The 12,918-nt window shown below is 41.0% G+C and overlaps 1 protein-coding gene across 1 annotated transcript in view; it reads right to left on the reverse strand.

Moving 5' to 3' along the window:
• Nucleotides 1–12,918, reverse strand: part of LOC310957939 (sodium channel protein type 5 subunit alpha-like) — a gene marked incomplete at its 5' end in the record, with an annotated part of 44,648 nt that overhangs the window by 14,251 nt on the left and 17,479 nt on the right. Inside the window, 8 exons of the mRNA XM_083928704.1 lie at nucleotides 1,090–1,497; nucleotides 6,393–6,749; nucleotides 6,867–7,040; nucleotides 8,265–8,503; nucleotides 9,981–10,101; nucleotides 10,196–10,567; nucleotides 10,648–10,836; nucleotides 10,949–11,146. Coding sequence (XP_083784830.1) covers nucleotides 1,090–1,497; nucleotides 6,393–6,749; nucleotides 6,867–7,040; nucleotides 8,265–8,503; nucleotides 9,981–10,101; nucleotides 10,196–10,567; nucleotides 10,648–10,836; nucleotides 10,949–11,146 — 2,058 coding nt within the window. The remainder of the gene's footprint in view (nucleotides 1–1,089; nucleotides 1,498–6,392; nucleotides 6,750–6,866; nucleotides 7,041–8,264; nucleotides 8,504–9,980; nucleotides 10,102–10,195; nucleotides 10,568–10,647; nucleotides 10,837–10,948; nucleotides 11,147–12,918) is intronic.

The following is a 12,918-nucleotide window of genomic DNA, read 5'->3' on the forward strand; positions in this document are numbered from 1 at the left end:
TTATTTAAATATGCAGAACTACCCATTTTATTTTACATGTGTCGTCTTACACGACAACAACAGTGTTAATGAAGAACAAAAACACTGCGTACTTGCATAAATCTACTGTATTTACGGTGTGGTTACTGAAAATCACAGTCAGCACATCAAGTCACATAATAAAATAATCTAATTTAACATTTTATTTCCATAGTTTCTTACACTTCCAGTTAATTTAGTCTAATTGTTTTCTAGTGTAACCTAGCAACGGTCCACAGCAAAGCAGCTGAACATGCAAATATGTGAAAAGTGTCTACAGGCGAGCATTCAATTCAACATATAGAAAGTAAAGACTCAACAACAATAATGAATTACGTGTGTCTGTTCCTTCAAGGAAAAGTGTATTTCCCTCATCATCACTATCAGAATACTAGATACAAATACGTTATAAGTGAATTATCAGGAAAATAATCAAATAAAGCGCTCGTCATGAGGCTTTTAGTAGGTCTAACCAAATAAAGCGCTCGTCATGAGGCTTTTAGTAGGTCTAACCAAATGACAGCTGCTAGCTTTATTTTCAGTTGAAAATAGATATTGTGTAATGATATAATATTATAAAATCTTAACATTGCCACCATGGGAAGCTGAAGTTTATGGAAGTAAATCTGTTTTTTGAAATTAAAATTTGAATTCCTTGCACTGAATATTCATGCATTGAAACTACGGTATGAATCTGAATCTAGAATTGATTGGCTTTCCTTGGGTTCTCGGTTGTTAACACTGAATTTTATGCGTTGAATTTTTGAGTCTGAATTTGTGAACATTGTAACAATAAAGGTGAAAATTCGTCTGTGAAAATGATGCAAAACATTCAGAAACATTATATTGTATTAATATTCAGTGCTAGAAACTCAGTGGCTTTTTAAATTTCAAAATCCAATGCAGTAGATTTTCTTCTGTAGACATTTCCGGGCAGGGAGCATGAAAACAACCTGGATCTGGTTCATTTAGAGTTTGAAACACAAGGAGGATATGCGACACAGAAAAAACAGTTTAGGTCCAGTGTAAGTAAACACTCATATACTGTATATGGAGTGAAAAACTCACTGGTTTGTTGTCTTCATCCTCTGATGACTCGGAAATCTCCTCCTCCTCCAGAAACTCCACGTCTGACTCTCCGGGTGCGATGGGAACAATGACGGTCAAGTTTGGGTTTGTCATATAGCTGTCCTCCTCTGGCAGGATGTACTTCTCTCCATAGCGTCCAAAAATCCCACCATTGCTTTCCACGTGATTTCCTACCAGCCTGATGGCCTGACCGGCTTCTTTGGCCTTCTGCTTTCGACGCTTCAAGCTGCGGTTAAAGAGGTCAGCGATGCCCGTGGAGAGCCAGGAGACGCCGGATTGGATGCGGGCGATGGCGATCTGGATGTTGTTCAAATCACCGTCTTCGTCCGGAGCGGAGAGGTTGTCGGAGCTGAAGGAGCTGAGCAGCAGGGCCAGAAAAAGATTCAACACCTGTTGACAGACAAATCAGAATCAGAATCAGAATCAGAATCAGGTTTATTGCTAAGTATGTTGGACATACAGAGAATTTGACTCCGGCTTATGCTTTTCTCACAGTTTCCAGAAAAGCACATTTAACAGGACAAACCTAAACATAATAACAATAACATTTACATAACAATAACATAACAATAACAGAACAACACAGAACAATAATTTAAGATAAAAAATAGAGGTAATATTAAAAATAGGTTATCAAGTAAATATGAGAAATTTAAAATAGAAAGATAAAAATAATTGTGCAAAGTAAAGTGACCAGGCTGTTATAAATATCTTTGTTATGTTATTTACAATGATATACATAAGGTGCATTAGGTGCATTTGTCTTGTATGTCTGGCATGTGTGTGTGATGTGTCGGGTGGGGTCAATTGTTCAGCAGTGTGACGGCCTGGGGGTAGAAACTGTTATGTTACATCACATTTGATTAGGGGAAATATCAGAACATTGTAATCATTTTACAGCCTGAATATGACACAGAACGCTGTATTTACATTTCACTTATGTCATCATTTATCTTTCTTTATTTAGAGCGAGGCTTGGCCTGAAGGAGGAAGCAGGCGTGGACCTGGTGCATGACATGACCTCTCACATATTTTGTCAACACTTGGAAATCCTGCTTTGAAAATTCAGGAGGTTGTTCTACGCAGATATGGCCGGGCACATATGGCTTCGGCTGTTCTCAGCCACACTGAACTCAAGTTACCAAGCATCCAACTCCCAAGTAATCTGTCTCCTAGCTTAGAGAGCAGCAGCATCAAGCACATGTGTGTGTGTGTGTGTGTGTGTGTGTGTGTGTGTGTGTGTGTGTGTGTGTGTGTGTGATGTGCACAGTTGGTAAGGATCATCTTTAGCCACTGAGCCCGTCAGAGATGGGGAGCATGAGCAGATGATTAGTGATGAATGCCCTCCGACCTTCTCGCCCCTAAGCATCCTGGATAATCTCTTGGATAAACAGCTTTCCCACGATTCATGTGAAGCGGAGGTTTCTGTCCATTAAAGTCTATAAGACGCACTGTTGTGTTCTGGAGTTTGTCCAAACAACAGGGTCACAAAAGATGTCAGTGTAAAGAAAGATGAACTGCTGTTGTGCTCTTTATTTTGTTTTTTGTCAGTGCTGCTGAAAGGGCAGGAAGAGTTTTTACGGTATTTTACAGAGTAAAAAAGGTGTGAAGTGATGTGAAACCACCAGGGTAAAAATGACAGGCATAGTTACATATTTACTGTTGCTACTCCTGTCGAGTGTTCTTTACAAAAATATCAATGGCAGCTTTAAAACTCGACATTCTCAGTCATTTCTGAAACAATGCTTCTTGTACACAGAATAAAAACAGGCTCTCGCTAGATGTTTTTAACAGTTGTGACTTGCTAGAGTACGCTAATGCTGATGGTAACAACTTCCTGGTTTATCTAATACAAAAGTGCCCAAAACAAAACATTCAAGTCTGTATGTTTAGGTCATATCTCCATGACAACACTTAGGGGGTGAATTTTTTTGTACCAGGCTAGTTTTTATTTTATTGGAGGTTAAAATGTATGAATAATTAGGGGCGACAGCTAGCCTCTGGTCCTCACTTCTCCTCTGAGGTAAACGTCAGCCAGATGGACGTATCTCCTTCCCCACAACATCACATACATGCCCTTTTTTGGTAAGAGGAAAAGAGGCGGAGTCTGACAAGACGGCGACTCCTGCAGGCGAGGACGATTGGATCAAGTTGAGAGAACGAACTTCGCCAGAGATGCTACGTCCATTTTTTATGATAGTCTATGATAGTAATATTAGAAAACATAGATGATATTGTGCTAAAAGGCCGAACTCTACATGTCCTGGGTGCAAAGTGTCAGTATCCACAGCAGCTGTAGAACCAGGCAGAAGAGGGGGACAGTATTTTTAGTTTAGAGCAGGGTAGAGCTAGTTAGCTATATTAATAAAAATGGAATTAAAATGTTATTTGTTCTAACATACCCTCGAATAGACGGTTGTACTAATGTTTAAGCTCCAGTTAGAGCATATTAACACGCTGTTGAATCCATTCTTTACACTTTTGCTCGTGTGTTTTTTGGTTTTGGAAAAGGTGATAAAACAAAAAAACTCCTCATATTTTCACAAATTCTCTGTTTCGTAGGTATAATGTCACTCAGTTGGCATATTACGGTGTCAGTCATCATCAAGGAAAAATATAAATAAATAAAAAAGGTTTAAAAACATTTCTGACAAATACATTTCCGAGCATAGGATTAAACGAGAAAGAAACTAGCATTTAATGGCAAAGGGACCAGAGGGCATGCTGGTAACAGGTGTTTGAACCATATCCAACAGGCTCCATTATTAAAAAATAAATAAATAAATAAAAAAGCCAGACAGGGTCGTAAACACTTGTGTGGCAGAACTGAATTGATTGTGGTGCAGATGATGTTTATATCTCTGTGTATAATACTTTTATAATAATAAATAAATGTGCTTGGTATGAGATGTAAATCCACTCGCTGGTAGCACATTTATTTCTTGTTTTCACATAACACGGTAACGGTATCCCCTGCAAATTTTATGTCAGGGTCAGGCCGGGAGTTAATAAAAATAGAATAAAAAGAAATCCTGAAAATCGATCAGGACAAAACACTATACACACACAGACAACACCACTACAATGTGTGATTGAATATATTTCGAGAATCAGCACTAAAATGGCACCACATTTAAAGTAAACTACACTGACCGTATATAAATGCTGCCTGCTTCAGCGATAGATTACAGGACACAGCTGGACAACAAATCCTCATACGGGTGGACTAACAAATATACGTATCCTTATTACTGTATGGCACAGAGGGACAGCAGATGTGTACAAACAGAGCTGTCGTACAGATTAACTCCTTTTTACAGAAGTAGCTGCATGTAATGATGTACACCCTGTTTCATCCTGTGTGAGAGTCAATACCTGCTACAAAGGCTGGAAACGGAAACACTCTGTGGCCTTGGCTGATACTTTGTACAGTACTCAGGTCACAGTTTCTCCCATAAGGCTTAGTTCATTAGCAGTGGATAAAAAAATGCTGACCTGTTGGACATGAGGCTGCGGTAAAGCCGCTCCGAGCGTAGAGTTTGTCTGTTGATGCTACAGTTTGCACGACATCACATGCAGATAATACATATCTTACTCAGGGGGGGAAACAGATGGTGTATAGGTCGTCCGGACATGATCTGTTTTGCAGCCTGCTAATGCTAATCTGCAAGACAGTTAGCATGACGCTGTGACATAAACGCTTTCTCACTGGCGAGCACATGTTCAAGAGGAAGAAATGCACAAACTGCTGCGGCGTCACAGCTATCAGAGTCGGCAAAATACATCACGAGAAGGCACCAGCAACTGTTCGAGGATGTCCCATCCTTATAATATGGAAACACCACCCCTTATTTGTGTAATCGTAATCCCTGATTACTCATGACATCATCATCATCATTGGGATTACAGTTGGTCGCACTGATGTGCAATTGAATTTCTCTCTAAGCAGACTTCCTGTTATCATACACTGTCAAAGCCTGGTGACATTCTGTATTTTGGTTATTGTCAACAAATCCAATAAAAAGAACAAAATCAACAATGTGTTTGTTTTTCAATACCTTTTGACCTCCTCAGCGTGTGCTTGGCTCTAAGCTCCACTGAATCCTACTAAAGATGTAAACATGTCACAAATATATACTTACCTTTTTCAGCTGCAGATTCTGTGTATTGACTAAACTGATGGATTTGTCATAGTATGAAGGAACATTTCATCTAGTGCAATGGTGCAGCTCACTGATGTGTATTTAAAGGGATAATTTAGATCTTTTGAAGTGGGGCTGTATGAGGTCCTTATCCATCGCCAGTGTTTAACCTACAGTAGATAGTTAAAACACCAGTTTGAAGAAGCAGACGGGAGGAGACCAACATGTGACGTGGGCCTCCTGGCGTTCCCACAACCTAGACCTAACCTCATGGGGGGATCATGTGGAACAGTATCGCCCTCTCTGTCAGATCTGTACCCTCCATCGACTCTCTTAAATCCAGACTCAAAACTTATCTTCATTCACCAGCGTTTGAATCCCTCTGATGTGGCTGATTTTTGTCTGTTTTTTTTTTATTGCTCTGGTCAACACAGGTTCTTTTTAAATGTGCTTTTTAGATAAATTGGACTTGACACGGAAATTAGGCCATTGTAAATATTAGTTTAAGTGTACGATACATTTAGGATAGTTGTGAGAACTGAAGCCATTGAATGCAGACTCCATTGACAAAAACAATTATTGTACTCACAGAACATTGGAGTTGCTGGTTCAACCGCTGTCACTATCGGGTATTTTGTTTGTGTTTTAAAGGGCTAGGAACTGACAAAACTAACAAAAACTATTTTTGTCAAAGAAGTCTGGTGGCTTTGAATAGAGCGATAAAATGGCTTTAGTTCCCCGTCACAAAGGCTGTAAGGAAGGTAAAGCGGTGACATTATTCTGCATATAGCATGCACTTAAACTGATATAGATTTGACCTTTGTACCTCATACAACCCCACTTGAAAAAATCTGAACTATTCCTTTAACGTACAATAAAAAATTATATATATATTGGACAATAATGGTGTGTGACACATGGGAATCAAATCTATCAGGTTTTGGCTACATAGACAATACTTTAAAATTAGATTGATTTTGTAGATTAATTTCTCATGTTTATTGAGATAATTCACATAATAATAATAATAATAATAATACCAATAATACATCTTCACAGTGCAATGTTGGCTTTGGTCATGAGATTTGTTGAAAGAGATTTTAAAACATGATTCAAAAATGTCTCATTTAAAGGAATACTCACCACCAAGTTCCCTATGACCATGACCAACATGAACACCAGGATACAGAGGGGCTGCCCGGCCACTTCCATACAGTCCCACATGGTCTCGATCCACTCGCCGCACAGCACCCGAAACACAATCAGGAAGGAGTGGAAGAAGTCCTTCATGTGCCAGCGAGGCAGCTGACAGTCGATGGAGATCTTACACACGCAGTCCTGGTAGTTCTTGCCAAACAGCTGCATGCCCACCACGGCGAAGATGAAGACGATGATGGCCAACACCAGCGTCAGGTTTCCCAGGGCGCCCACCGAGTTGCCGATGATCTTGATGAGAGTGTTGAGAGTGGGCCAGGATTTCGCCAGCTTGAAGACTCGTAACTGAGGAAGAAGACAGAGATAAGAAAACAAATGATGACGCACCGTAACGAGAAACATGTTCTAGCTTTAATCCTTGGCCATCCCAACATTTTTGAAGGAGTTTAAGATTTCTATTACCAGTCTGAAAGATCGCAGGACAGACAGCCCATCCACGTTGGAAAGACCCAACTCCATCAGACTGAGGCAAACAATGACGCCGTCAAAGATATTCCAGCCCTGTTGGAAGTAGTAGTACGGGTCCATGGCAATCAGCTTCAGCACCATCTCAGCTGTAAAGATCCCCGTGAACACCTGGAACAGATGAATAGGACAGTAAGAGGTGGGGAAAGAACAAAAGATCCTATTCAAGTGGAATATTACTTAGTGTATTTCTTTACTTACAGTACGTTTACTAACAACGGGTCAAATGGACGATGACTAATGCGAAAGGTGTTGCTTGTATGTGACACAGATATTTACAGACTCTGCAGCATCTCTCAGTTTTAGTGTCTTTAAGCTCTTTGTTTATGAATCACATCACTGTTTGGTTCAGTCTGGCAAGGGTTTTCAGCAAAAAAAAAAAAAAAAGCTCAGATAAAGAGCATAAAACTGCACACAGACAACGTTAGTGACCACCTGGTTAACATAGTGGAGCATTTAGCTAAAGAGACAGATATTTCTCTCAGGATTTGGTGGAGACCAAAGCAGAGCTAGAAGGAGAGTGAAAATTGGACCTATATTCATCAGGTGAACTCAAACTCGACTCCAGAGGAATGCAAATGCTGCTCTGTGTTTGCTGGTTGTGTAAAAAAGGCAGCTGTTTGCCGATATGTTCATTACCTTTGGAACCGTACGTAAACCATACGGACATATATAACACTAGGTCTGTTTTGTTTCCACCACAGATGGTACTCTTGAATGTAGGTGGAGTTATTATTACTGGATGGTAATAGCTGTGGAGGGCCATGCACTGAGCTGAAAAACCTTTTCATTCCTCAGTGCTACATCCAGCAGAGTTTCTAGCACCACCTTTTAGTATCGGATCAGTGTGCTGGATACCTCAACAGAGGGGGAATAGAAAAAACTGACATAATGGAGCCTTTCTTTTGGTACCATCCACAACTTTTGATGACTGAAAGGCAAAAGTTCAAGAAAATGTTTTAATACGAATCCCATTTGTCTCCTTTTCATGACTCTCTAATTTACCAGTAGGGGGAGATGTCAAAATACAAATGATGTAATCAGTCCCATCTCCTGCTAAAAATACACCCTCTTACCAAGGATAATCACAAACAGTCTAAAGCAGAACCTTTGTCAAAGGATCAACACGACCCTGTTTGACCTTAAGTCCAGCGCACTGGCTATAAAAAAAACAAACTGTCTGATATAGAATAGCATTATCTCAATGAATGCTTTCGGCGTTCTTCTCAGTGAAGCTTTCAGACCTCTCCACTGCTTAACCCAACAGCACTTAAAGAGAAAGTGTGGGAAATGCTGGAAACCGTCCAACCCCCGTATCATCAAAAAGGCCCTCACCAGATTGCCCACTGAAAGCATCGTGTTGAACTCATCAGTCATGGGGTAGTGCTCCAGGGCCATGAAGAGGGTGTTCAGCACAATGCATATGGTGATACCCAGGTCCAGGAAAGGGTCCATCACCATGTACTTCACCCACTCCTTCAGCTTCAGCCACCACGGGCAACAGTCCCATATCAGGTACTTCTTGGCAAATGTGTACCAGCAGGGATGACACTTTTGCCTCGAGACCTCTAGCTCTGCAAAGAGACATCACGGTGAACTACATACGCAGGACTTTTGTTACTCTGAATCCACACTTGAAAAGCAAACACATGCATGCTGTTCTTATGTAAGCTTCAAACTGTAATAGGTTTCTGAGGATAAGAGCAATATTTATAGAATTTAATATAAAATAATATTGATACCACTCTGTCTGTAGGGTAAATCAGAATCAGAATCAAAATCAATTCAATTTGATTTACAGTGCCAAATCATAACAAAAGTGATCTTAAGACACTTTACATATAGAGTAGGCAAAGACTTATTTCTGATTTACAGAGACCCAACAACTCCCCCATGAGCAGCAACAAGTTGCACTATCTTTAATTAAAAATAGTAATACTTATTGTATACAGTATTAATCCAACAATCTTGTGCACACAGTGGTGAAAAATCCAAAAGGTGTTTCTTGCTAAGAACGTTTTAATTCAAGGAATTCGCATTTGTGTTCAATGCCCACACTAGTTAGAAATAAATAAACAATAAGCAAAGTACTGTAGTCAAGTACATCAATAGAAAAATGACCATAAAAATATGAAAAAGATACAGTAACATTAATAACATATATTACACATACTGAATATGTAAATGTATATATATACAATCTAACATTTAAAAACAACAAAAAGTTGTGCAGTTTTGTGCAGAATGTGCTAAAATGTGCAAAATTTCACAGTAAATATAATGTAACAGCCAGCAGCTTAGCTTAGCTTAGCATAAAGATTGGAAACAGAGGCTAACAGCTAGTATGGCTCTGTTCAAAGGGCGCAGTAATAAATTCCACCCAAACACGTAAAATTCACTAATTAACATTTTAAATCCTGTTCTCTCAACTTGATCCAATCGTATGCGCCTATGGGAGTCGCCATCTTGTCAGACTTTGACCTCACTCATTTCCTCTTACCAAAAACGGGCATGTATGTGACGTTGTGGGGAGGGAGATACGGCTATCTGGCTGATGTATTTACTCAGAAGCCGCTCCTAATTATTCATAAACTTTAACCTCCGATAAAATAAAAACTAGCCTGGTGCACAAAAATTCACCCCCTCAGTGTCATGGAGATATGACCTAAACATACAGACTAGAATGTTTTTTTGTCCCAGGCCTTAAACAGGTTTAATGATGCTGTGAAAACGGCCTGTTTAACATGGGGGTCAATGAGAAACTGCTCTATTGTAAAACATGCCCCTAGTGGACACTCTGAGAACTGCAGTTTTGGAACTTCCTAATTGGATCGACCAGGAAGTCGCCGTGGTTGGGGCTTGAACAGTTATTAGTTAGCTTTAGAGGAGGATGTGATGCCTTTAGACAGAGCCAGACTAGCTCCCTCTATTTTCAGTCTTTGTGCTAAGCTAAGCTTCATCCTGACCTTCTCATCTAACGTTCAGGAAGAAAGCAAATATTAGTATTTCCCAAAATCTCCAACTATTCCTTAAATACTCAAAAGGACTCACCACCCATGGCGTCGCTGAGGAAGCTGACAGAGCTCAGCCCTCGTTTCCTGTGCACCTGAGGAGGCTCGGTCACTGTCGGGGAAGGCTGGAGGAGAAGTCTGGGAACTGTGTCCTCCAGCTTCTGGTGCAGAGAAAACACTCAGAAATTAAGCACTTTCTTCTCCTTTCAGCTGTTAGTTAATATCTTTTTCAATCATGTTGCTTCTGTCACTCACTGTGTCTTCCCTGACCCTCTCCATGCTGTGAGCAGGCATGGAGGTGGGAGTGTGCGGGCCCAGAGTGGTGACTCCGTTCTGATCGAGGGAGATGTTGAGCCGACCGTTGATGTTGAGGCTGGGGGTGAAGATTTGGGAGCAGTGGCTCCGCACGCTGCCCGTCCTTCTCTTCCAGGGCGTGGCTGTCGAACTGGCGCGACTCCTGAAGGCGTCTCCGTGGACGCTGTACTCGTCGTCGCCGAAGTCTGCCTCCGAGTTGTTGCGCGGACGGAAAGAGCTGAAGATGCTGACCTGGCTTCCTCTCCTGGTGCTGAGGGGGTGAGAGGAGAGCGTGGCCAGCAGAGGGTGGACCGGGAGGGGCGACAGAGGAGGCTGCAGAAAAAAACAGAGGATACATTAGCTCCTGTGGCTTTTCATAACAACATCAAAGACTGGGAGAAAGGTTTTTATACCATTGGCTCATCCAGTGGGTCTAAGTTCTCTTCAGCAGCTTCCTCTTCTGTTTCCTCAGACAACATCCTGTGTGATCGTCTCCTTCTGCTGATGCTTCGACGTATGCTGCCTGTCTTCAGACAGAACGGAGACATCTCTGGGGTCAGCACCGAGTCTGTGTCCTGTGCTTGTAGTCTTTTTGCCGCCAACTTCAATAATAAAAGAAAATATGTCACAGGAGATTATTGTGTTTGTTTGTCCTAAGTTGAAAGCACACGTGAAAATATGAAAATCCTTGCAGGCTGTTTGCGTTGCACCTACTCTTTGCTCTCTGCGAAGGTGCTCCATAGCCAGCTGAAACTCTCTCTCCTTCTGCCAGGCCTCAGCAATAGTTGCCTGGTTCTGCTCCTCATAGGCCATGGCGACTACAGCCAGGATGAGGTTGACCAGGTAGAAGGATCCCATGAAGATCACCAGCACAAAGAAAACCATGTAGGTCTTTCCTGCCGAGCGCAGCGTCTGAGAGAGCATAATTAAGTCAGTACACTCAAATTAACATGTTGCTGGAATTTCTGATATCTTTAAAACCATGTTTTCATAGTTTTCGCATAATGTGTGCTTATGGGCAAAATTTTACCTATTTCTGCTGAGACTTGGGGACTCACAAAGTACTCCAAGAAGAAAAGCAACAATTAGAGGAAAACAAATCCTCACTTTTATCCTTATTATCTAAATCCCTTATTTTGGTCAGTGGGTTAATCAGAGCAAAACAGCTGCCTGCATGCTGCAAATAAGACTGATGAGAACAGTATGAGAGAACCGAAACGTTAAAGTTATGGACCCCAAATTTAAAACTATGAGCTCTAAGACAGTAAAACTGAACTGCAGAGTCACAAGATGCAGTTTTAACCTGTTGTTGAAACCTAAAGTAAGGTGGATTATATGGTAAAAACAGAGAGTTGCTTATATCCAGTCTCGCTAATGTTGCTTGACCCTTATGAACTACATTGTGAAGTTATATTGAGTCACTGTGTCACTGTGTCACAAAAGTACTATCATAACCAACAGTTATTATGGCCGATCTAAGGCTGCAATTACACACTCAGGCAGCTCTGGCAAATCGCTGCAGGGTTGTCCGCTGGCAGGAGTGTTGTTTATGGCCTGTCTGGGTCTAATGTAGCACAAGTAGATTTTATATTTCACTTAGGCTATTGTTTTACGTCAGATCGTTTTTATGATCTCGACATTTCCAACTGCACTTAAAGGCAGCTTCATTTCACAGTGAAAGAACTCAGCTTTGTGCTGGAGCTTGTTGAAGGAAAACAATCAAATGTTACTCAAACTCCCGGGAAGTTAACATGTAATTCCGGTGCAAAATCATCCCATGGTCTTTTTGGGCACTTACATACATCAAATAAGCCATCGAGACAGTTTTTTTCATGTAACAACTATTGATAGAGTAATACGGCAGAGTCGTTAACAGCTGGACTAGGCTATCAGTGCTTAGCTCGAGGCAGCACGGTGAAGGCATTAAAACGTCTTTTTTAACCACTTATACTGCTCAAAATAACACCAAACCTCTGCAGCAGCATCAGAAGAGTCCTGACACATAAAACGAAGCACCAATGGGCTCCTTCCTTTTGGATTGACTTTGGTAATCCACTTGAATGGACTTTACTATGAGAGGAGCTGGTACAGGGGCCAGTTGGTATGTCTTTAAAACACTCTTTTAATAAACTCTGGCTTCACTAACTACATTGTTGGTGCTTTGTTTTATGTGTCAGGACTCTTCTCATGCTGCTGCAGAGGTTTGGTGTTATTTTGAGCAGGATTAGTGGTTAAAAAATATGTTTTAATGCCTTCACCGTACTGCCCCGAGCTAATCAGTGTAAGCCATTTCTCCGTTAATAGAAAAACTGTCTCGATTGCTTATTTGCTGTATGTAACTGCTAAAAACGAACATGGTATGATTCTGTGCCGGAATTTCAGTTTAAGTGCTTGTGTTTCATTTTTTTACCCTCATAGTTTTTTTTATCTCTCTTGTGGCAGTGATAGAGGTAGTGAGGTTTCCTGTTGACTGTACAGGACTCTCACACCGCCTCAAACAACTGTGACAAGTGTGATCACATTGGCCATCACAGCGTGATGTCAGTGAGCGTTTCTCCAATAGTTGAGTCAGGGTTTTTTTTGGCACCTACCATGCGGCCAAAGTGAATGGGAGGACTTGTGTTTTCACCAGACTGCATAATCTTGTCTGAATGCTACCTCAGAAAAATACGTGTCTAAACAAG

The sequence above is a fragment of the Echiichthys vipera genome (assembly GCF_963691815.1).
Source record: "Echiichthys vipera genome assembly, chromosome: 15".
NCBI lineage: Eukaryota > Metazoa > Chordata > Actinopteri > Perciformes > Trachinidae > Echiichthys > Echiichthys vipera.